Below are 23,511 nucleotides of genomic sequence, written 5' to 3'. Positions count from 1 at the left end.
CAGCACCGCAGGCAGAGGATTAGCCAAACGAGCTTTCATAAGGTGTACATATGATCAATAAGTGTTTGTACATCTCTTACATTTGAAGGCTGTTTTACTTTTTTTCTCTATCCAAAAATATAATCTGGTTTTAATTCAATTCACTGACCCGAAGACATAAATGAGTAATTCAAATTCAGTAACCCTCTAATATTGCTAGATGAAATGATAAGTGATGGAAACACAGGCCATTAGACAAGATCAAATAACAACCTTTACTTGGTTTACTTGCATGGTCTGAATGCAATCCTTCCTATGAAATTAAAGTTTAGTAAATGGTGTATGGGGAATCCTTTTAAACTCTAATGTTATTCAGAAAGAATTGTGAAATGCTAAAATACACACACGAAAATAGCTTTACTGTCCTGTGTGGTAAACTTTCCATATGATCTGATTTCATAATGCTTTCAGTCCTTTGTTTTTCAACTACTTTACAACTCTGTACTTGTGAGTCACAAAATAATACAAACAGGTGGACAACACTGTGGTGTGTGGTAAAGCCAATGCCTGAAGTGCCGGCATCCCATATGGGTGCCAGTTCAAGTCCTGGCTGCTCCACTTCTGATCCAGCCCCCTGCTAATGTGCCTGAGAAAGTAGTGGAAGATGGCCCAAGTTCTTGGACCCCTACACCCACGTTGGGGACCTGGAAGAAGCTCCAGACTCCTGGCTTTGGATCTGCCCAGCTCCAGCCACTGCAGCAATTTGGGGAGGGAACCACCAGATGGAAGACTTCTCTCTCTCTCTTTTTCTGACTCTGCCTCTCTGTAACTCTGCCTTTCAAATAAATAAATAAATCTTTAAAAAACAATAAAATAATAACAGTTTCCTTCTATAGAAATGCAAATAACTTTACTTTATAGAGTTGAAATGATCATTGCCCTGTAGTTATTGATCAAGTTTGATATAATGTACATTCATTTCAGAGTCCCTGATTGCCTACATACAAGTGTTCAGAATCCTCTTTTTGTGTGTGTGTGTGTTTATTATAATCACTTTTTTTTAAACTTTTATTTAATGAATATAAATTTCCAAAGTACGACTTATGGATTACAATGGCTTCCCCCCCATACCATCCTTCCCACCCACAACCCTCCCCTTTCCCACTCCCTCTCCCCTTCCATTCACATCAAGATTCATTTTCGATTATCTTAATATACAGAAGATCAGCTTAGTATACATTAAGTATGGATTTCAACAGCTTGCTCCCACACAGAAACACAAAGTGAAAAATAATAGATGATTTTTTTTTAAATGATGATGAAATCAGAGCAGACCTATTGACATGTTTAATCCCAGTGAGAGTCAAGTTGGGAATTGATAATTTCTTTTTTTTTTTTTTTTTTTACAGAGGATCAGTTGAGTATGCATTAAGTAAGGATTTCAACAGTTTGCACCCCCATAGAAACACAAAGTGAAATATATTGTTTGAGTACTCGTTATAGCATCAAATCCCAATGCACAGCACATTAAGGACAGAGATCCCACATGAGGAGCAAGTACTCCCGTTGTTGACTTTACCAATTGACACTCCTGTCTATGGCATCAGCAATCTCCCTATGCTCCAGTCATGAGTTTCCAAGGCTATGGAAGCCCTCCGAGTTCTCCGACTCCCATTTTGTTTAGACAAGGTCATAGTCAAAGTGGAGGTTCTCTCCTCCCTTCAGAGAAAGGTACCTCCCTCCTTGATAACCTGTTCTTTCCACTGGGATCTCACTCGCAGAGATCTTTTGCCAGAGTGTCTTGGCTTTCCATGCCTGAAATACTCTCATGGGCTTTTCAGCCAGATCTGAATGCCTTTAGGGCTGATTCTGAGGCCAGAGTGCTATTTAGGACATCTGCCATTCTATGAGTCTGCTGAGTATCTCACTTCCCATGTTGGATCACTCTCCCCTTTATTTACTCCATCGGTTAGCGTTAGCAGGTACTAGACTTGTCCATGTGCTCCCTTTGACTCCCAGTCCCTGCACCATGACCAACTGTGAACTGAAATTGATCACCTGGAACAGTGAGATGGCATTGGTACATGCCACCTCGATGGGATTGAATTGGAATCCCCTGGTATGCTTCCAACTCCACCACTTGGGGCAAGTCAGCCTGAGCATGTCCCAAATTATACATCTCTTCCCTCTCCCATTCCCACTCCCATGTTCAACAGGGATCACATTTCAGTTAATTTTCAACACTTAAGAATAACTGTGCATCAATTACAGAACTAAACCAGTCATATTAAGTAGAACAGATAAAAAAACTATTAAGAGGGATAATGTATTAAGTTGTTCATTAACAGTCAGGGCTATGCTGATCAAGCCACCGTTTCCCATAGTGTCCACCTCACTCCAACAGGTTTCCCTCTTGCTGTTCAGTCAGTCGTCACCGATCAGGGAGAACATATGGTATTTGTCCCTTTGGGATTGGCTTATTTCACTCAGCATGATGTGTTCCAGATTCCTCCATTTTGTTGCAAATGACTGGATTTCGTTGTTTCTTACTGCGGTATAGTATTCTAAAGAGTACATATCCCATAATTTCTTTATCCAGTCTATCGTTGATGGGCATTTAGGTCGGTTCCAGGTCTTAGCTATTGTGAATTGAGCTGCAATAAACATTAATGTGCACACCGCTTTTTTGTTTGCCAATTGAAATTCCTTTGGGTAAATTCCAAGGAGTGGGATGGCTGGGTCGAACGGTAGGGTTATCTTCAGGTTTCTGAGGAATCTCCAGACTGACTTCCATAGTGGCTTGACCAGTTTGCATTCCCACCAACAGTGGGTTAGTGTCCCTTTTTCCCCACATCCTCGCCAGCATCTGTTGTTGGTAGATTTCTGCATGTGAGCCATTCTAACCGGGGTGAGGTGAAACCTCACTGTGCTTTTGATTTGCATTTCCCTGATTGCTAATGACCTTGAACATTTTTTCATGTGCCTGTTTGCCATTTGGATTTCCTCTTTTGAAAAATGTCTATTGAGGTCCTTGGCCCATCTCTTAAGTGGGTTGTTGGTTTTGTTTTTGTGGAGTTTCTTGATCTCTTTGTAGATTCTGGTTATTAACCCTTTATCTGTTGCATCTGTAACATCTTCCTGGTGCCTTCATTAATTAAAGAGTTAAATATTTTGATATTTGCTCATCTTACATTTGAACAAAAGTAATGATTTTAACCTTTCTTAAAAAGATCCCTTAATAGACTCTATAGTTAAAAGTATATTAAAGTAATACTCAACTTCATAAACACATGTTCTTAAAATTTTCACCAGATCATAAGTCATCCCACTTAATTTAAACAAACTAAAATATTATAGCATGCTTCGATGAATCCAAAGCACAATCATTACAACAGGTGCCTTTATTGTTTATTTACCACTAGAAAGAGAAAAGCTACAGACCATGACTTAATGCCTTATCACTTAGACTTCTTATATTTTTATGTATTTTGATAATAGTTTCTCTTGTTCTGCCTATGCCTTTCTGGATTCACAACTTTTTCCCCAAGCCAAATCAGAGAATTCAGTGAGTTATTATAGTACTTAAAATTCACATAACACATTTTTAAAAGTACTGACACTATGACTACATGCATACACACACACATGCAGAAGTAGTAACAGCTACAACAAAACTACCACCTAACCAATAGTGATTTTAAAAGGCCATAAATTAAAAGATCTTAACTTGGGGGCCAGCATTGTGTTACAGCAGGTTAACCTGCCACTTGTAACATTAATGTCCCTTACTGGAGCATCACTTCAAATCTTAAGTACTAGTTGTTCCACTTCTCTACAGGTCCCTGCTAATACACCTGGGAAAGCAGCAAAGATGACCCAAGTACTTGGGTCCCAGTGACACACATGGGACACCCAGATGGAGTTCCGGTCTCCTGACTTCAGTTTGGCCTATCCCTGGCACACTGTGACCATTTGGAGAATGAACCAGTGGATGGAAGATCTCATTCTGTCACTTCCTTTCCCTCTGTGACTGTCGTTCGGGAAAAAAAAAAAAGTCTTTGAAAAAAATCATAATTTCAAATATGTTAAAATATGAAAAAATATACCTTAATATCCATAAAATATTGTCATTATAAGTGTGAAAATATGTAGCATGATTGTAAATGGAAAACATTACAATCAGGAACCCTATAACTAGATAGTCATCATTTGCTTAAGTAGTAGAGCTAGGATAATCACATAGACTGCTAGAAATTTATGAATCTTAAAACTGAAAGCCAAAATCTCACTTTCACCTCCTACTACCCTACCACCTCTGTCCTACAACCTAATCTTCCCCTTCCCCCAAGAGAAGATAGCCCAAACAGGGATACTCACAATGGTGTCTTCTACCACCTGAGTATCGGTAAGCTTTGTCCTCTAAGAAAGGTGGCTAATAGAGATGCTTGGACAATTAGAATACATTTCCTTTTTTCCATTATCGACTTAAATGAATGTAAAGAAAGGCCTGGAAGATTTTTCAAAAGACTCCACTAAATTCAGAGAAGAATTTCAGGCTTTAGCTCTGGCCTTTGATGTGACCTAGGGTGACTTACAGTCCTGTCCACTTCTTGTACCCCTAAGAAAAACAGAAGATCTGGGCCAAGGCACAGGCCCATGCTGACTCCTTGGCAGCTCAGTAGACTAATCAGTATGACATGGGAGCCTGGGCAGTCCTACAAATATACCCTAATAACCAGCAGGGCCACAGATACTCAAGACATCCAGACCATACAGTGGCATGCCTAGTGGCTGGAATGAAAAATTATCATAAATCCTAGAAGTTATGAAAAAAAATCAAGGAGGTTAAATAACAGAAGGGAGAGAACCCAGCCTTATTCCAAGGATAAAGGGAGGCCTTAAAGACATACACTAACAGGCCGGCGCCGCGGCTCACTAGGCTAATCCTCCGCCTAGCGGCGCCGGCACACCGGGTTCTAGTCCCGGTCGGGGCGCCGGATTCTGTCCCGGTTGCCCCTCTTCCAGGCCAGCCCTCTGCTGTGGCCAGGGAGTGCAGTGGAGGATGGCCCAGGTGCTTGGGCCCTGCACCCCATGGGAGACCAAGAAAAGCACCTGGCTCCTGGCTCCTGCCATCGGATCAGCGCGGTGCGCCGGCCGCAGCGCGCCGGCCGCGCCGGCCATTGGAGGGTGAACCAACGGCAAAGGAAGACCTTTCTCTCTGTCTCTCTCTCTCACTGTCCACTCTGCCTGTCAAAAAAAAAAAAAAAAAAAAAAAAAGACATACACTAACAAAGGTCTTGGCACCCCAATGGACAGGTCTTACTCATTACTCATTTCACCAGTTGACCCCAGATATTCAGAAGAAACTCTAGAAAATGGCAAGAGAACCCCAAAACCCCACGGCCCAGATGCTAGGTATAGAATTTGGGATAACAGAGACAAAACTGAGGAGGAAAGGGGATATCAACTTAGAAGATAGCAGTCAGACAACAGGCTCATATGATAGCAGTAACCATAACCATTGCCATGTGACCCAAACTAGGGGGCATCCAACCACGGATGCAAGAGAGAATGTTTCAGGTAGGGGAAGCCAGGACATTAGTTCAAGGAATACCCCTGACTGAAAAGCTCTGCTGACCCCTACCCCTGATACAAACAAGCAGAGCACTAGAAATGGAATTTCCCTCAGCTCCAAAGGAAGGGAAGGATCCCTGGTTCCTTCATGTCTTTATCTGAGGACTGTGGGGCCCAGAAACTTAGGGAGCTCCTATAACCCATTTGATCATCACACTCCTGGAGCTTGAGTAACTCTGAATGTCAAAGGAAAGACAGGAGCCACTCACTGTTCTAAATTCCCACGCAGGATCCCTATCCACAAGGAGTTTATGGCAAATTCCATTCCTGACAATTCACTTTGCCTCCGGTTTACCAAATCTGTTCACCTTTGGATGGAGGGATCCAACCTCAAACATGACTCAACAGGATATGCCACAATTTCATACCCAATTGTGAAGTGCCGGGCATTACCACCCAACACTTAGGCTCAAAAGACCAACATATCACTTTGACTAGGGCCTTAAAATTGGGGAAAGGCCAGAGTCAGTGTTTATACAGATTCCAAATATTCTTTATTGTGCACAGGTATATGAATCTGAAGCCCTATTTCTGCTCTGTGTGTATGTGTGTGTGTGTGTGTGTGCGCGCGGGTATCAGCAAACTGCTCATTCTTCTACGAAGAAGATTCATTCTTGTGCAGAGTGACTGCAGATTCTTTAGATTCTATAGCTAAGTTGTTATGTTTTCCAACTGGCTGCAGGTTATTTTAAGGCAGAACAATATGGAGTAGGGCAATGATTAATAAAACCTGCTACACTTACATTAACAATAACAGGCTTATGGAAGAAGGTATCAGAAAGATTTATGATCAAGCCAAGTAGCGCCATTATTTTGATCAGGGAAATTGCTCAGCTTCCAATTCCTGGGAAACAGTAAAAAGTGCTCTGCCTTTTCTGACATAGTTCTGACATAGTCCTTTTTGGCCCATGTACACTCAAGTTATTATGTTGCCTCCAGAATTTAGCAGTCTTGAGTCAAGATGATGGTCATACAGAATTGTAGCCATTACCAATCACTGGCAATGAACTTTCAGATCCTACAATGGAAGCTCTAGATCAATAAGCAAGAGATTTTCATCCCCTGACTAGGCAGGGATGATGTCCTGACACAGCAAGAAGTTGCAGAAGATGAACCTTCTCCCTTTTGCCTCCTATAAAAATAAGAGTTAAAAATCTCTAAAGCAGGAAAGACTGATATAGGTAAGAAGACAGTCAGGAATCAGAAAGAGAGTTGGAAGAAGTATTTCACCACACTCTCCCCCAGGGCTTCCTTTAAAGTTCCTCCCAAGGCTGGACAAACTATGGACAACATGGTTGCTGACTGTGGTCCAATAACGACCTATAGTTCATTGTAATAATGTTATAATAAAATCACACTCTCTTCATACCACTTCCAATAGTTCCTAAAAGGTCAGAAAATGGGAAATCACCAAATTCTAGGAAATCTCTGCCCAGTTCTGTAAAACTCCACCCAAAGCACCACTCCTATGGAGAATTTCATTCTCATCACCCTTCAAGATGATAGAAAAAGGACAGGTCCAGACCTCATCAGATGGTGTTCATCTCAAGCATGCCTACACTCTCAAGTGTGTATTTTTGCTTTGCCAATAAAACTTATTCCTCCACTGTACCTTACTTGCACTTCCTGCATTGGAACCTAGACCCAGCCATTGGACAACAGACCTGGCTTGCTGAGTTACTGAAACTACACCAACAGTGAATTCATCATTATTAATGAGGTCTTCTCTACCTGGTTACATCTGCACTTTAGCACTGCTCTTGTGAAACTAGGTAAAGCAGAGATTACTGAAAATACATAATATTGAAAGTCAGGTAGCCAGGTTCTACTACAGGGGTAGGGAACATCCAGCCTGCTGACCATATAAGGCCCACGAAACCCCTTAGTCTGGCCCTTCCAAGACAACTACAGGAAGGATTCACAATTCAAAAAATATATAGCAGGCTAATTTTTAAGTTGATAATTTTGTATGACCTGCAAATAATGTTATAAATATCCAAATGGCCCTTGGAATAAAAAAGTTTCCCTACCCCGTTCCAGTTTACCATAACAGTTAATTTTCCTATACTTCAAACTCTTCATCTGCTAATGCAAGGTGAAAATATAGATGAGCTGTAGTATATTTTCCAAATAAAAAAATATCGTTTAAATACTTATCAATGATATCTATCAGGTCTCTAACTACATTTTATTTCTTAATATTGGCATTTCATAACATATTGGGAAAAAATGAAGAAATGGTACAGATGCAGCTGTTTCTTAGTATACAGATTATATAATGGGCTAAGACCAGAGAAAGTGTGAAGAGAAATTTAAATACATTTCAACCTTACCACCCAACTAAGGACACTGTATGTAAATATAAAACTAGAAAGTTCTGAATATAAAGTAGATTTCTATAGACAAATACTTCAGTGTCCTGTGGGGAGCAACTGAGACTAGACTAAGTTACTGGAATTAAGACTTATTCTATGCATCTGATCTCCCACAATATGGCACTGGGGAGGAGTAAACAACTTCTACGCAGCTGCCTCGCCAATTTGACTGATAAGCTGCAGGAGCTGATCCTGCTCCTGGTTGGAGGAGAGCAGCTTGCTCAGCGTGTGGGCAGTAGAGCATGGATTGGTAGAAGAGGACTATAAAGGAAGAGAGAGACAATATGCACCAGGAACATCTGAGCAACATCTGAGGAACCCCTGAGAGCCCGCCAGTGGTGTGCCGCTCCTCCGCGGAAGCGGGGAAAGTGGCGGGGGGGTGGGGGTGCCGCCCCTCTGCGGAGGCAGGGGGCCAGCAGCTAACCCAGGACAGCATCGTTCCTCCGCGAGTCGGGGTACGGCAGCAAACCCGGGAAGGGCCGGGCAGAAAGAACAGCAAAGGGTCCGGTGTCATTCCTCCGCGAATTGGGGAGCGACAGTGTCCCTTTTAGATATAAAAGTTACTTTACATTGTACTAGCCTATAACATATTTTTTGGTACTTAGCAAAACTATATTCTTATTACTACAAATGCCTCAAAGTTCTTCCTCAAAGTTATTATAATGTTTCCAAATGTCACCAATTTGCCCCTTAAAGTCAACATGAAATACTTCCTGACACACGAAAAATGTTCACCATGTCCTTTAGTTGCTTCAAGGTATAGCATATAAATAATTTGAGTTTCTAAACAGAACCATACTACCTCAATATTTTTGTTTAAAAGATTTAAAACCTAAAATTGCCAACTTTTTTTCTCTTTCTAAGCTTTGGGTCACTTACCCTGTTTCAGTCACCTAAGTATAAGTGATTTTTTCAATATGTGAATTAAAAAATTGGTATATTGACTACTTGATTAATATAAATATTTTATTTGTATGGACACATTCTCTTCATACAAATTTCTATTAAATGCAAATCATTTCTAATTGATCTAACAATTAAGATTTAACTAAAAGTAGCTCTTAAATGATTAAAAACTTTTGAACAATTTTTATAGACTGCTAGTATTCATCAATAATATCCATGATATGCTTTCTATCTTAATAAAGAAATAACCTGTCACTGTACTTTTCTAAGTCATCAAGAAAACTACCCTTGATTACCAATAAAATTATTTCTATAATCTCTTTCTCCATTGCTGTTGGTTCTATTTTTCTTTAAAATTTTTCTTTGCTACACAATTTCCCAAAATGGTATACTTTCATGATTCTCCTAACCCTCTAATGTGTCCATTACTTTCCTCAGAATCCCTTTCCTACATTCCTCCACCACTGCTGCCCTTTGATTCTCTTATTCTATTCTCCTGTTTCCTGATTCACTCCTTGATTTCCAGGGACCTTCGGGAAACATCCACTTGAACAACTTGACAGCATATTAGAAATCAAAATGCTGAGTTTTTCTACAACCTCCTAATCTTCTTTTATATAAACTCATACTAAGGGACATTTAATTCCTCTGTAATCCTCACAATCTTTACCATCTTGCCAGTCCTCAGACCCAGAATTACCTGCTTTATGGCACCATAAGATGCTAAATTGTTGCTGGAAAAAGCCACAAAAATATATTTCCAATAGAAACTGATGCCAGCGCCACAGCTCAATAGGCTAATCCTCTACCTAGCGGCACCGGCACACCGGGTTCTAGTCCCGGTCGGGGTGCCGGATTCTGTCCCGGTTGCCCCTCTTCCAGGCCAGCTCTCTGCTATGGCCCGGGAGTGCAGTGGAGGATGGCCCAAGTGCTTGGGCCCTGTACCCCATGGGAGACCAGGAGAAATACCTGGCTCCTGGCTTCAGATCAGCATGGTGCGACGGCTACAGCGCGTGGGCCGCGGTGGCCATTGGAGGGTGAACCAACAGCAAAAGAAAGACCTTTCTCTCTGTTTCTCTCTCTCACTGTCCACTCTGCCTGTCCAAAAAAAGAAAAAAGAAAAAAAAAAAAAAAGAAACTGATGACTTCCCTATATTCTGAGTAAACATGGTAAAGATCCCTTTCCTTCTTTACTCAACACTTGTTTCCAATTTTCTAATATTACAAAGGAAACTGTCATTTTATCATTATACATAATTACTTTCACATTTAACTAATGAACAGTAAAGGATAAGTGTTCGATACATTTTGAATTAAATTAACAGATTGATCAATCAACCAAAGAAACCAATGTACATGCTTACAAATACCACATAAACATTTCTTTATATCTTGGTTATAACTTTATACTATATCTCCCTTCTCCCCTGTAAGCCAAGAGTGACCATATCACTTGCTTTAATCAAAGAAATCAGAGCAAAAGCAGCATGTGACATTTCTAGGCCAAAGCTTTAAAAGCCATTTATCATGTCCTTTTCCCTCTGTCACAGCAATCAAAATGGGAGGCAAAAGATTCTGGCATTCTTACATTCTGGCATTAATTTCTTATGTTAAAATGTAGTTTCCTCTCAATTTTTTTTTTTTTTTTTTTTTTTTTTTTTTACCAAGCAGAAATTTACAGGGAACTCCCTTGAAAAGAATTGAGTTTGGGGCAGGGACGTCCCTTGGAAGAAGAAGTATGGGGTAACCAGAATCATTCCTAAGAAATGACTGCAGAAGTATATAAAGCGTCCTTGGCTCCCTGCTCTGATATCAAGCTGACCTGGAAAATTAGAGAATCCTTCAATTCAGAAAATCTAATGAAGTTTTGTTAGATTCAGTGAAATATAAATGCTTCATGGAGCATCTCCAAGATAGTTATGCTGCAAATGTAGAGTCCCCAAAGGGCAGCTGGAAACCAGGCAACGTGCTTCATTTTGAAATGTGCCTCTGTGGGTTGAAATGTCACCTGCGCATCAGGGTAGATAGGAGCAGAGCTGGCCAGAACTTCAGATATCACAAATGAAACGCAACTCAAACTTAAACTGAAGATATTTGACATGTAATAAAGAAATCAAATAGAATAAACATAAAAAGCCTGAGGCATGCAAAATGAGTTTTATTAAAAACTTTAACTGTTGCTATCTAAATCCTACCAGATAAAAAGCAAAACACTTTTTCTACAAAGACAGCTAAACACACTGATATTTCAGAATTTTTAAAAAGACTTATTTATTTGAAAGCCAGAGTTACAGAGAGAGAGAGGAAGAAAACGGGGGAGAGAGAGCAAGATCTTCCCTCCACTGGTTTATTCCCCAGAAGGCTGCAATGTTCAGGGATGAACCAAACCAAAACCAAGAGACAGCAGCTTCATCCAGGTCTCCGACTTGGGTCTCCCACACTTTGGTCATCCTCTGATGCTTTTCTCAGGCCATTAGCGGGAGCTGGATTAGAAGTGGGACAGCTGGGACTCGAACTGGTATCCATATGGGATGCTGGCATCACATGCAATGGCTTTACCCACTATGTCACGATAGTCTTGAAATTTAAAAATTTTAAAGTAAATTCCAAGAGCTAAAAGAAACCAGAGGGAGCCAAATTAAAAACAGAAGCAAACTTAAAACTAATCAATTACTGTTTCAGAAAATTAGAAAGAAGGTAACATAATTTTATTATTGTTCGTATTTCACAAGCAAAGGGGTTTGTGGAATCCTTTTCAAAAATATGTTCCTGGAACTGGCACCAAGGCGTAGTGGGTTAAGCTGTTGGCTCTGATGCCAGCGTCTCAGATGGGTTCCAGTTTGTGTCTAGGCTGCTCCACTTATGATTCAGCTCCTTGCTAATGTGCCTGAGAAAACAGCAGAAGATGACCAAGCACTTGGGCCCCCACACCCACCTGGAAACCCGGATGAAACCCTTGGCTCCTGGCTTCAGATTGACCCAGCCCCGATCTTTATGGCCATTTGAGATGTAAACCAGCAGATGGAAGACCTCCCTCTCTCTGTCTCTCTCTATATATAACTCTTTCAAATAAATAAATAAATCTACAAAAATAAATAAATAAAGACAGATAGATAAAAACTATGTTTCTTCTCTTTTATTGTTTAATGTGTGAAAGAAAGAAAAGCTAACCAAGGGAAGAAAAGTGAACCAGCAGAAAGAAGAAGGAGCATAATCACTTGTGTGTTTTGGTTTTTTTTTTTTTTTTTTGACAGGCAGAGTTAGAAAGAGACAGACAGGTCTTCCTTCCATTGGTTCACCTCACAAATGGCCACTACGGCTGGCACACTGCGCCGATCCGAAGCCAGGAGCCAGGTGCTTCCTCCCAGTCTCCCATGCGGGTGGCAGGGCCCAAGCACTTGGGCCATCCTCTACTGCCTTCCCGGGCCACAGCAGAGAGCTGGACTGGAACAGGAGCAACCGGGACAGAATCCGGTGCCCCAACCGGATAGAACCCAGGGTACCGGCACTGCAGGCAGAGAATTAGCCTAGTGAGCCGCAGCGATGGCCGAGCATAGTCACTTTAAATTTGAAACCACAGAATCCATCTTTGATAAAATTTTTCCCTATAATTAGTTCCTACAATGAACATAAATGATTATAGTCAAATGGTATAGTTACTTAAAGCTTAATATAATGTTGTGTTTTTATTACAAATCAGGTTTCTTGCATTTCCCTCATCATAAAACGAATTGTCAATACAGTAAATATGAAATATATTGAACAGCAAACAAAAGAAAAAAAAAACCTACCCAAAATATTGTGACCCAAGGGTGAGCTAATGCACTCATGTGTGTGCACACACACATTGAAAAAAAATTCTGAAGTATTTTATATCAAAATATTGATAGTATCTTCTTGAGGGATTAATATTATTAGAGGTTTGTATAAAAATCTTCATATGTATTTATGTGATAATTTTTAAAAATGAACTCCTAAAAGTATAATTCTTTAAAATTATTAAAGTCTTAGCCGGCGCCGCGGCTCACTAGGCTAATCCTCCGCCTAGCGGCGCCGGCACACCGGGTTCTAGTCCCGGTCGGGGCGCCGGATTCTGTCCCGGTTGCCCCTCTTCCAGGCCAGCCCTCTGCTGTGGCCAGGGAGTGCAGTGGAGGATGGCCCAGGTGCTTGGGCCCTGCACCCCATGGGAGACCAGGAAAAGCACCTGGCTCCTGGCTCCTGCCATCGGATCAGCGCGGTGCGCCGGCCGCAGCGCGCCGGCCGCGGCGGCCATTGGAGGGTGAACCAACGGCAAAAGGAAGACCTTTCTCTCTGTCTCTCTCTCACTGTCCACTCTGCCTGTCAAAAAAATTAAAAAAAAAAAATCTTAAAATTATTAAAGTCTCAAAATACAGCCCACAATTATTTGAGTTACTCATTATGTACAGATGTCAATTTTCAGATTAACAATAGTCTTCCAAATGGATACATTTTATTGAATGTATAATCAGTATATAATGTGACAGATAATATGATCATCACCAATAACATTGTTTTTCTCCTAAATTTTCAAAACAGAGTTTTGTGTAAGTTTGCCAAATCTGCCTCATATTAACAAGAAAATTTTAACTCAATGTGAAGATTAGAAAAATCAACAAATCAACAAGGCATACTTAACACTCAGAAATTAATGATTAAGATTAAAGCCCATAAACCATAATAATAAAACTTTTCTTAACTAAACATTCAGCAATAAAATATACTTATGGGCCTAGCTGAAAGCCTAGTGTGTACTAACAGAGTTTACATATAAAAGCCTAGCTCCAAATATGCTATTAAAATTGTGTATCATCCCAAATTAGTGTGTTTTCTGAAAACTATTTATTTACTTATTTGTTTGGAAGAGAAAGAGATCTTCCATCCACTTGTTCACTCCCCGAATGCCCACAACACCTATGGCTGGGCCAGGACAAAACCAAAAGCTCATAACTCAACGCAGGCAACCCACATGGGTGTCAGGACCCAAGTACTTGGGCCATCACCTGCTGCCTCCCCAGGTGGACATTAGCAGGAAGGAGGAATGGGGAATGGAGTTGGAGTCGTGACTCAAAACCACACACTCCAACATGGGATGACAGTGTCCCAAGCGGCATCTTAACTGCTGTGCCATATGTCTACAGCAAAAGCAGTGTTTCATGCCAGCTGATTTCTGATTTGTAAAGTATCCATGCCTCTATACTTAGAAAGAAATCAAAAGCAAATCTGATCAATAAGGAGCTTTTCCAGGTTACAACAGTTCATCTGCTTCTTAGGACTATGGTAAGATAGAACCCAAACCTGGGTGACTTAGAGCAACAAAAGCTGTTTTGGGGCCAGAAGTCTGAACATAAGGAGTTGACAGGCCACACACCCTCTGAAGGCCACACAGAAAGGTCCATTTCACGTCTCTGTCCCCTGGCATCCCACAGGCTCAGGTGTTCCTTGACTTTTAGATGGTCGTCTTCTTGAGTCCCTTCACATCCTCTTCTCCCTGTGTTTTCTCTTCCCAATATCCCCATTTTGTAAAGGCACCAGTCATATTGGGTTACAGCCCATGTTTATGACCTCCTTTGAGACTTGATGGCTTCTATATAGAACCTCTTTCTCAATAAGTTCACATTCTGAAGATTTGGGGATTAGGACTTCAGCACAGTGACGGTTTCAACATTTCTGGGAGGTACAATTCAACCCTTAGCGTATGACATGCTGGATAATACTTGTTGCCCTCCATTTCCCATTCCCTGGTCTCTGCTGGTTCTCACCCCAGAGGATAACCTCTGTGCACTGCACTCACCACTCAAGCTTTCTTGACTTCTAGTTTCCAGTGGGTTCATCAACTGGGAAGTACTGCAAGGAGATCACAAGACAACATGGCAGAGAAGGTGAAGTATGTATCATCATCCCCTACCCCACTGGGCTTTGGTAGTGACATTCAGCCACTCCTGGTCTAGTCCTGACTTCTGTCCACTGGACCCTCTCCCGTGATTCAAGCTCCCACCAGTATAGGTGATTCCATCCCCTCCCCTAGGGCTACAATGGCCTCTCAATGTTGCTCTTCTTTTCACTATCTCTTGTTGATTAGATCCCAAAGGAATGCCTACTCCTTTGCAAACAGTCCCTTCATTAAATTCTCCTCATTACCCAACACTGAATGTGTCATCTGTTTCCCACCAAGGCCCTGTCTGGTACATAGTGAGAAACCAAGTCTTTACTTCATATGATCTATAGGATTTGTTTCTCAAAACTGAAAAAAAAAATTTTTTTTTTAACTTCAAGCACAGCTGCCTCAAATTCAGACTTTAAATAACTCCCTGCCTTTCAAATAAATAAATCTTTTTTTAAAAAAAGATAATTAAGTCAGCTAATATATATTAAAGTGCTTAGAGCAAGTGTTGGCTTATAGTAAGTGTTCTATAAGCATAACCTGCTATTATTGATTTTTCCTTTGGTGTTTTTGCACTCGTCAATGATTTGAGTCATTTATTCTAATTTGAGTCATAATTCTCATTTGAGTCATTCTATTCTAAATCATTTTATGTAGAACCTATCTGCCCAATCAAATGTGTGCTGGGGATATATTAAAATACAACCAACTCTTTAACTTTTACTAGCCAAACCACCTATTGTTCAGAAGGTCAGTAAGACCTATCACTCCTGCTATCCCTGGCCCTCTGACCGCTATTTAGCAGTATACTTTAAATCCTCAGGAAATTTATTTGCTTACAAGTCATTTTTGGAGACTTTGCTGTCAGAAGAGATTCTGGCATTCTTACTTGGGATATTTCTGGCTATACATGAGATGCTAAACTCTCAACCACTTCCCCAGCATCCTCCCTCTTACACTTCCCAAATCCTTCCTTCAGCCAGCGGCATGGCCCTTCCTAGTGATGTTCCTCCCAAAATGTGTGTTTGGCTTCATTTAATTGGAGGAGTTGGAGGGAAAGGAGGATGGCATTTCAGTCCAAAAAGACATGAAAAATCATCAAATTCAGGTGAGGATTTTGGGAGAGAATCCGAGAAACGAAACCCTCACTGAACTTTGAAAACTGTAAGCCACCTTTTTCTATTAAAAATGGGGTGGGCCACGGCCACCACTGTGGCTCACTTGGCTAATCCTCCGCCTGAGGCGCCAGCACCCTGGGTTCTGGTCCCAGTTGAGGCGCCGGTTCTGTCCCAGTTGCTCCTCTTCCAGTCCAGCTCTCTGCTGTGGCCCAGGAGGGCAGAGGAAGATGGCCCAAGTGCTTGGGTCCCTGCACCCGCATGGAAGACCAGGAGGAAGTACCCGGCTCCTGGCTTCGGACAGGCGCAGTGCCGGCCATAGTGGCCATTAGGGGAGTGAACCAACGGAGGGAAGACCTTTCTCTCTCTCTCTCTCTCACTGTCCACTCTGCCTGGCAAAAAAATTAAAAAAAAAAAAAAATAGGGTGGGCCTTTGGTGCAGCGGTTAAGATGTTGCTTGGGGTGTCACTATCAGAGAGCCTGGGCTCAAATCCTGGCTCCACATCCAATTCCAGCTTTCTGTTAATGCACATCCTGAGAGGCAACGGGTGATGACTCAATTAGGTGGGTCCTTGTCACCCATGTGAGAGACCCAGATTGAGTTCCAGGCTCCTGACTTTGGCCTGACCAAACACTGTCTGTTGCAAGTATTCAGGGAGTGAACCAGAATGGAACATCTCTCTATCCATTTGTTTCTGTCTCTGTATCTGTCATCTCTCCTTCAGATATATAAAAGTAAGTAAGTAAAATCAAAATTAATAAACAGTCCTTTTAAAAAATTCCATTTTTAACACAAATTAACTTCAACAATAGCAGCAAATATGATGAACAAAAAGTGATTATTTGGTGCACAAAATGACTTTGATATATATATTTGTATATTTCTATAGATAGATAATTTGTATATTTCTGTAAATACACAGGAACAATCTGGATCCACAGAATCCAGTTTAATGTGGAAATGAGGGTACTAGGTATGAGGTAAGAGTTGCAACTCTAGAGTTTACTGTATAAAACCAGATTGACTGACAGGCAGACTGACTCACTGACTGAAGGAAGAGCCAAGTGGTCACAAACAGTGCCTCTGAGACAGACACTTAGGGGTGACCTTGGGCAAGTCAGCCAATCTCTATGTGCATCAAGTTTCTCATTGTATAATATATCATTGTGTAATATAATATAATCAAGTTCCTCATTGTATAATAATAGTTCTTACCTCACAGGGCTATTGGGAAAATTAAATGAGGTAGCATAGGTGAAGTGTTTAGAGCAATTACGGACACACAGCAAGCCCTCAAAAACATTTAGTTCTAAAATTTCCAAGTCTATACATAGTCCAGAAATATATGCAGTTCTATAAAAGATGTGATATTCATTTTTTAAAGGGAATATTTTGCTGCAGTTGAAATCTTTGGCTTTTACCTTCTACTTATGTAAGTCACACTGTTCATGTTTATACACAATACAGATGATCTTACAGATAAATGTTCAATGGTGGCTGATGTTTACATTGAAACTAATGTGCCAGGTCCCAAGTTCATTCTAGACTTCCTTAGAATTACAGAGATGGTGAGGTTAATTGCCATTTTAAACATGATGATCAGTTATTACCTTGTTCTATTGTTTGAGAAAAGAGCAAAATATTCTTACTATATGCAAAAATATTCCTGCTGACAATTTATTCATTGATGTTTATGACCCCCACTTTCTTTTAAATTAAGCAATTAGATTTTAAACAGTCGTGAAGTAGAAGCAAAAATCACTTCCTCAGCATCTTCAGTACTTTTAAAGGTCTCCAAGAAGTAGCACACTCCAATTAATATTTCTCCTCTTCCTGTTGCATTGATGACTATGCTGCCTAAGGAGAGCCTGTTGCCAGCCAAGCCATATGAGGTTAATAATAACAGGATGTGGCTGGAAAAAAAGTATACTGCATTATAAAGAACTAACATCTTATCTGACTGAAATATGCTAAAGAATAAAGAGGCCAAGAGAAGACCAAATTTAAAAATATTAAGAAATAGGTAATAAAGTCATTCTTTCTCACCCTAACTACATCTACTAACTTCCAGGCTTATTTTCTACTCACATTAGCGTTACCTCAGGGGATCTATTGTTTTCCTATAAAAGTCAATCAAGTTGTACAACTTAACCAAGGTAGTTCTCTAAGTTAGTTTCTAGGTATAGAAAGCATATCTATCAATAAATGAAACATACATCATTCATTGCTTTTAGGATATTATCAACACTTGCTTCCCAGAAACTAAATCTACTCAACAATTTTGTTACAGAAAAAAAAAAAAAAAAAAAAAAAACCTCCTGATTACCATAGTTTTAGCTATCACATAAACATGCCATGTGTTTTCTCACTTGTTAAAAGTATAGGTGCTCTACAGGCCATACCGTCTACACTTGATGGCTGGTTTCTTCCATTAGCCATCAAGAAGCCTAAAATTTTATCAATGGAAACATATTTAATTTTTAAAGGCTTTGTTAGAACAGAGAGAAAAACACAAGAGAGTATCTAGAGCTAAAGACTGAACAACAACCTAGGATCTAATATGCAATGCAAAACAATAGGAAGTTCTAGGCAGGAAGAGATAGAATTATGTTGGAAGTAACACGGGTGCCAGATGGAAAATACACTAGAGGAAATACAGATGAAGAAAGAGTTATCAGTGTGGTACACGAACTAAAGCATACAAAAGCAGAAAAGAAAAATATTCAATAGATATTTTGCAGGTAGATGCGAAAAGACTCTGTATGTAATAATCGATGTTGATGGTAACAACATCTAAGAAGTTAAAGATGAAAGTGAAGTCTTTAACTTTGATTTATGACTAAATGTGATGATACCAAAAATCAAAATAATAATCAGAGGAGAAAAATTAATTTGGAATGGGAGAGGAAGAGGAAGTTGGGTTTGAGCAGTCTGCAGAATGTCATTGTACAGATATACCCAGAGGACAACTGAAAATATAAGAGTGATGCTTTGTTAAGAAGTGAGGTAGGCAAGAAAAAGAGAAGTGGGCAACAGGGGAAGAGAAAAGGGCCAAGAAAGGAATCAGCAAAATAGGCAGAGTGCTAAAAGAAGATCAAGAATGAATATGCATGCAATATATGTCAAGGGAAAGAAGTTTCAAGGAGGAAGTATTCAGTGTCCATTTCTGCCAAGAGATCAATAAACATTCATATTGTGTCCATTAAATTGGCAATGAGAAGGTCTGGGGGCTTTCTCAAGGAGTTTCTGCAGGATTATTTTAGAGAATGAAATTTTATTTCAGTGGGTTAGGAAAGTAAATGACATCAGAAATTGAAGAGAGGGGATGGCGCTGTGGCATAGTGGGTAAAGCTGCTGCCTGCAGTGCCAGCATCCAACATGGGCACCAGTTTGAGTCCTGGCTGTTCCATTTCCCGTCTAGCTCTCTGCTATGGCCTGGGAAAGCAGTAAAAGATTGCCCAAGTCCTTGGGCCCCTGCATCTACGTGGGAGACCCGGAGGAAGCTCCTGGCTCCTGGCTTTGGATCAGTGCAGCTCCAGCCATTGCTGCCAGCTAGGGAGTGAACCAGTGGATGGAATACCTCTCTCTCTCTCTCTCTCTCTCTCTCTCTGCCTCTCCTTCTCTCTCTGTGTAACTCCTATTTTCAAATAAATAAATAAATATTTTTAAAAAACTGAAGAGAATAAGCAGAATAATCTTTCCAAATATTTGGAAATAAAGCAACTGATTCAGTGATATTTTCACAGATTCTAGGGACTGCAAGTCTCCGTCATTACTGGAAGAGGGGAGGAAAATGAAAGAAATTAAAACTGCCACAAAAGCCCCTAAATTGGAGTTATAGGCTGAAATCTGAGGATGCCAAGACTGCAGCTTTTAGGTATAATAAAGTAAGTCAAAGCCACATGCAGTACTGAACACATGAAAGGTGACTAGTCCAAAGTAGTACATACTGTACTGGAACTACACCAGCTTTTCAAGACTTCATTTTTCAAAAAAAATATATTTTACTAACATATTTTTAATGCAGGATCATCTCTCCATGTCTTACCTCCAAATTCTGATTCAATAGAACTGGGTGGGTATTTTTTTTTTAATTTTGACATATTTATTTTATTTATTTCAAAGGTAGTAAGAAAGACAGAGAGAACTCCCATCTGCTGAGTCAATCTCCAAACACCCACAACAGCAGTAGGTGGGCCAGACCAAACTCGGGAGCTAGGAACTCAATCTAGTTTTCCTACATTAAGCAAGAATGCAAGTATTTGAGCCATGATCTGTTGCATCTGCACTGGCAGTAGAACTAGGAACATAGCTGGGACTCAAACCCAGGTACTCTGATATGGGATGCATATTTCCAAAATGGTGTCTTAACCACTATACCATTGCTCCCCTTAATATTTTTAACAATAATCACAAGTACATGCTTTGGATAAATTGGATTAAATAAAATACTAACATTAATTTTACTTGTTCTTTTACTTACTTTTCTTAATATGGCACTAGAGAACTTAAAATTAGATATCTGAGGGCAGGCATTTGGCCCAGTAGTTAAGACATCTCATATCAGAATGTCTGTAGGGGCCAGTGCTGTGGTGCAGCAGATTAATGCCCTGGCCTGAAGCGCCAGCATCCCAGATGGGCACCAGTTCGAGACCCAGCTGCTCCACTTCCGATCCAGCTCTCTGCTGTGGCCTGAGAAAGCAGTAGAGGATGGCCCAAGTCCTTGGGCCCCTGCACCCATGTGGGAGACCCAGAAAAAGCTCTTGGCTCCTGGCTTCAGATTGGCGCAGCTCCAGCCGTTGCGGCCAACTGGGGAGTGAACCATCGGATGGAAGACCTCTCTCTCTCTCCCTCTGCCTCTCCTTTCTCTGTGTAACTCTAACTTTCAAAAAAAAAGAAAGAGAGAGAGAGAATGTCTGTCATCATTTCCTTGCTCCACTGATTCCAGCTTCCTGCTAACACAGACCTTGGAGGCAACAGTGAAGGAGGAATAAGTGACTGGGCCCTGCCACTCACACAGGAGATTTGCACTGAGTTCCAGGCCTCCAACTTCTGACTCAATCAGGGGTCACTGTAGGCAATTTGAGGGAAAACTAGTGAATGGGAAGATAATCTCTCTCTCTCTCTCTCTCTCTCTCTCTCTCCCCCCCCACCCCCAACCCTATACCTTATATAAGTATTTTTAAATTACATATCTGGCTTATGTTATAAGAGAGCTACAAAATAAATACTATATACAATATATTATATATATAGTATAGAAGAAGAATGGGATCTGGAAAGTTCCTTCAGAACTGGTTCTTGTATGCCTCATTAGGATGCAAGTTTATGAGCAAGTCACCCAGGACAACTTCATGATGTCATAGTTTCAGAAAATAAGGTACTAGGAGATTAGTTGGCTTACACAAGTTGTCTAGCTAGTTAGAAACAAAACCCAGAGGAACCAGCACTCTGGCATAGCAGGTAAAGCCAGTTCTAGTCTGGCTGCTCCTCTTCTGATCTAGCTCCCTGCTAATGTGCCTGGGAAAGCAGTGGAATTTGGCCTAAGTGCTTGGACCCACGTATCCATGTGAGAGCCCCGGAAGAGGGTCCTAGCTCCTGGCTTCAGATCAGCTCAGCTCTGTCTGTTGTCACCATTTGCAGAGTGAACCAACAGATGGAAGACCAGTCTATCTCCCTCTTTCTGTCCATAACTCTGCTTCTCAAATAAACAAAAAAAGATTTATTAAAAAAAAGAAAAAAAAAACAATCCACAGGTATCATTACTTCTATTATATAACCCCAGGAATCCCACTGAAAATTAAATACAAAGAGGTAATAGTAGCTCAATGTGTGTGTGTGAGCATGTGCACATCATGAAAAATGTAACCCACACACATATTCAAACTGTAGCCTCAATAAACATAGTGTACTTAGTTTACCAGTCCATCTGTATAATTTAGCATTTTAAAGTCAATCTATGACTCTTTTGGTTTTGTTTTACTTTGGGTATATATATATACTCTAAATTCATTTCAACCCAGTTCAATTCTAATTTCAAAGACAATATTCATCTATTGATGTACTGACCTCTTTAAAAATACCTGCCACTGGAGCCAACGTTGTGGCATAGCAGACAAACCTACCACCTGTGACACTGGCATCCCAAACACATGCCAATACGTGTCCCGGCTGCTTTACTTCCAATCCAGCTCCCTGCTAATGGCCTGGGAAAAGCATGAAATTGGGCTCCTGTAACCCTTATGGGAAACCCAGAAGAAGCTCTTGGCTCCTGGCTCCAGCCTGGCCCAACATGGACTGTTGGGGCCATCTGGGGAGTGAATCAGTAGATGAAAAACTCTCTGTCTCTCCCTATCTCTCTCTCTAACTCTGACTTTGAAATAAATAAACAAATAGATCTTTAAAAACAAAATGTACCCTACTCCACTGTTGGCGGGAATGTAAACTGGTATAGCCACTGTGGAAGACACTATGGAGATACCTCAGAAATCTGAATATAGACCTACCATATGATCCAGCTGTCCCACTCCTGGGAATTTACCCAAATGAAAAGAAATCAGTATATGAAAGACTAATTTGTACCCCTATGTTTATTGTAGCTCAATTTAAGATAGCTAAAATATGAATCAACCCAGATGTCCCTCAACTGAAGACTGGAGACTGGATAAAAAAAAATTACAGTGTATATCCACTACAGAATGCTACACAGCAGTAAAAAAGAAAAAATGAAATCCTGTCACTTGCAACAAAATGAATGCAACTTGCAACCATTATATTTAGTGAAATAAGCCAGTCCCAAAAAGATAAGTATTATATGTTCTCCCTGATCAGTGATAACTAATAGTGCACCTAAAAGGTAAGCTATAGAAGTGAAACTGACACTTTGAGACGAGATGATTCTTAACAGCCTGTGTCTTAACTGTTGAGGAACATTTTTTTTTCCTTCATACTATTTGTTGAACTCTTTACTTAGTGTAGGGTTAATCTTATGAGTATAAAGTTTATTGAAAATAGATATTTGTGAAAACATAATGGAAATAGGAGAGGGAGGGGGAAGAAAGGTAGGAGTGGTGGGGTAGGGTGGGAAGAATCACTATGTTCCTAAATGTGTATTTATGAAATGCATTAAGTTTGTATACCTTAAATAAAAAGTTTCTAGGTTTAAAAAAAATACCCACCAGAAAACATTCCTGGAAAAGTGAAAATAATTTACTTCTTAACTCTTTTGTTGTTATCAGCATTTGACAGTGATAACTTACTAAGATCTCATGATGCTCCTTAGTGTAATACTCACAGAAAGTTAAATGTCACATTTCAAACTATGGCTACAGTACATGATGAAATACAGCATTTCGAATTCTGGCAGGACTTGAAATCCTACATTTCCCAATGAAATTGTCAAGGACTCATAATAATAATTATAACCAATAATTATAACCAGTCAAAATCTTTAGCTATAATTTCCTCAATACTCAATGCTACTGAAAATTTATTTATATTTCCCATTAAGAAAAGGGACTTTTTAAAAAAAAAAAGAAATTAAATTCTTTCCATGCTAATTTTCTATATGAAATTGAAAAATAAGCATGACTTCAAACT

At 40.3% G+C, this 23,511-nt stretch overlaps 1 protein-coding gene across 11 annotated transcripts in view; it reads right to left on the bottom strand.

Annotated features, from left to right (window-relative positions):
- Positions 1 to 23,511, bottom strand: part of IMMP2L (inner mitochondrial membrane peptidase subunit 2) — a 1,052,378-nt gene that overhangs the window by 924,802 nt on the left and 104,065 nt on the right. For 3 of the 11 annotated variants that reach the window (XM_089329400.1, XM_089329405.1, XM_089329406.1), the window contains 2 exons: positions 14,707 to 14,759; positions 11,141 to 11,507 (listed from right to left, as the gene is read on the bottom strand). The exons of 7 other annotated variants lie outside the window; for them this stretch is intronic. In XM_089329400.1, the coding sequence (XP_089185526.1) occupies positions 11,383 to 11,507; positions 14,707 to 14,759 (178 nt within the window). In that variant the 3' untranslated portion in view covers positions 11,141 to 11,382. Of the gene's footprint in view, positions 1 to 11,140; positions 11,508 to 14,706; positions 14,760 to 23,511 lie in introns of those variants that run through there. One more of the 11 variants, XM_089329402.1, reaches the window with a different exon arrangement.

This window comes from Oryctolagus cuniculus, chromosome 3, assembly GCF_051225735.1.
Source record: "Oryctolagus cuniculus isolate XC-2025 breed Fujian yellow rabbit chromosome 3, ASM5122573v1, whole genome shotgun sequence".
In the NCBI taxonomy this organism is placed as follows: Eukaryota; Metazoa; Chordata; class Mammalia; order Lagomorpha; family Leporidae; genus Oryctolagus; species Oryctolagus cuniculus.
This window is presented reverse-complemented; position numbering and strand designations above follow the sequence as displayed.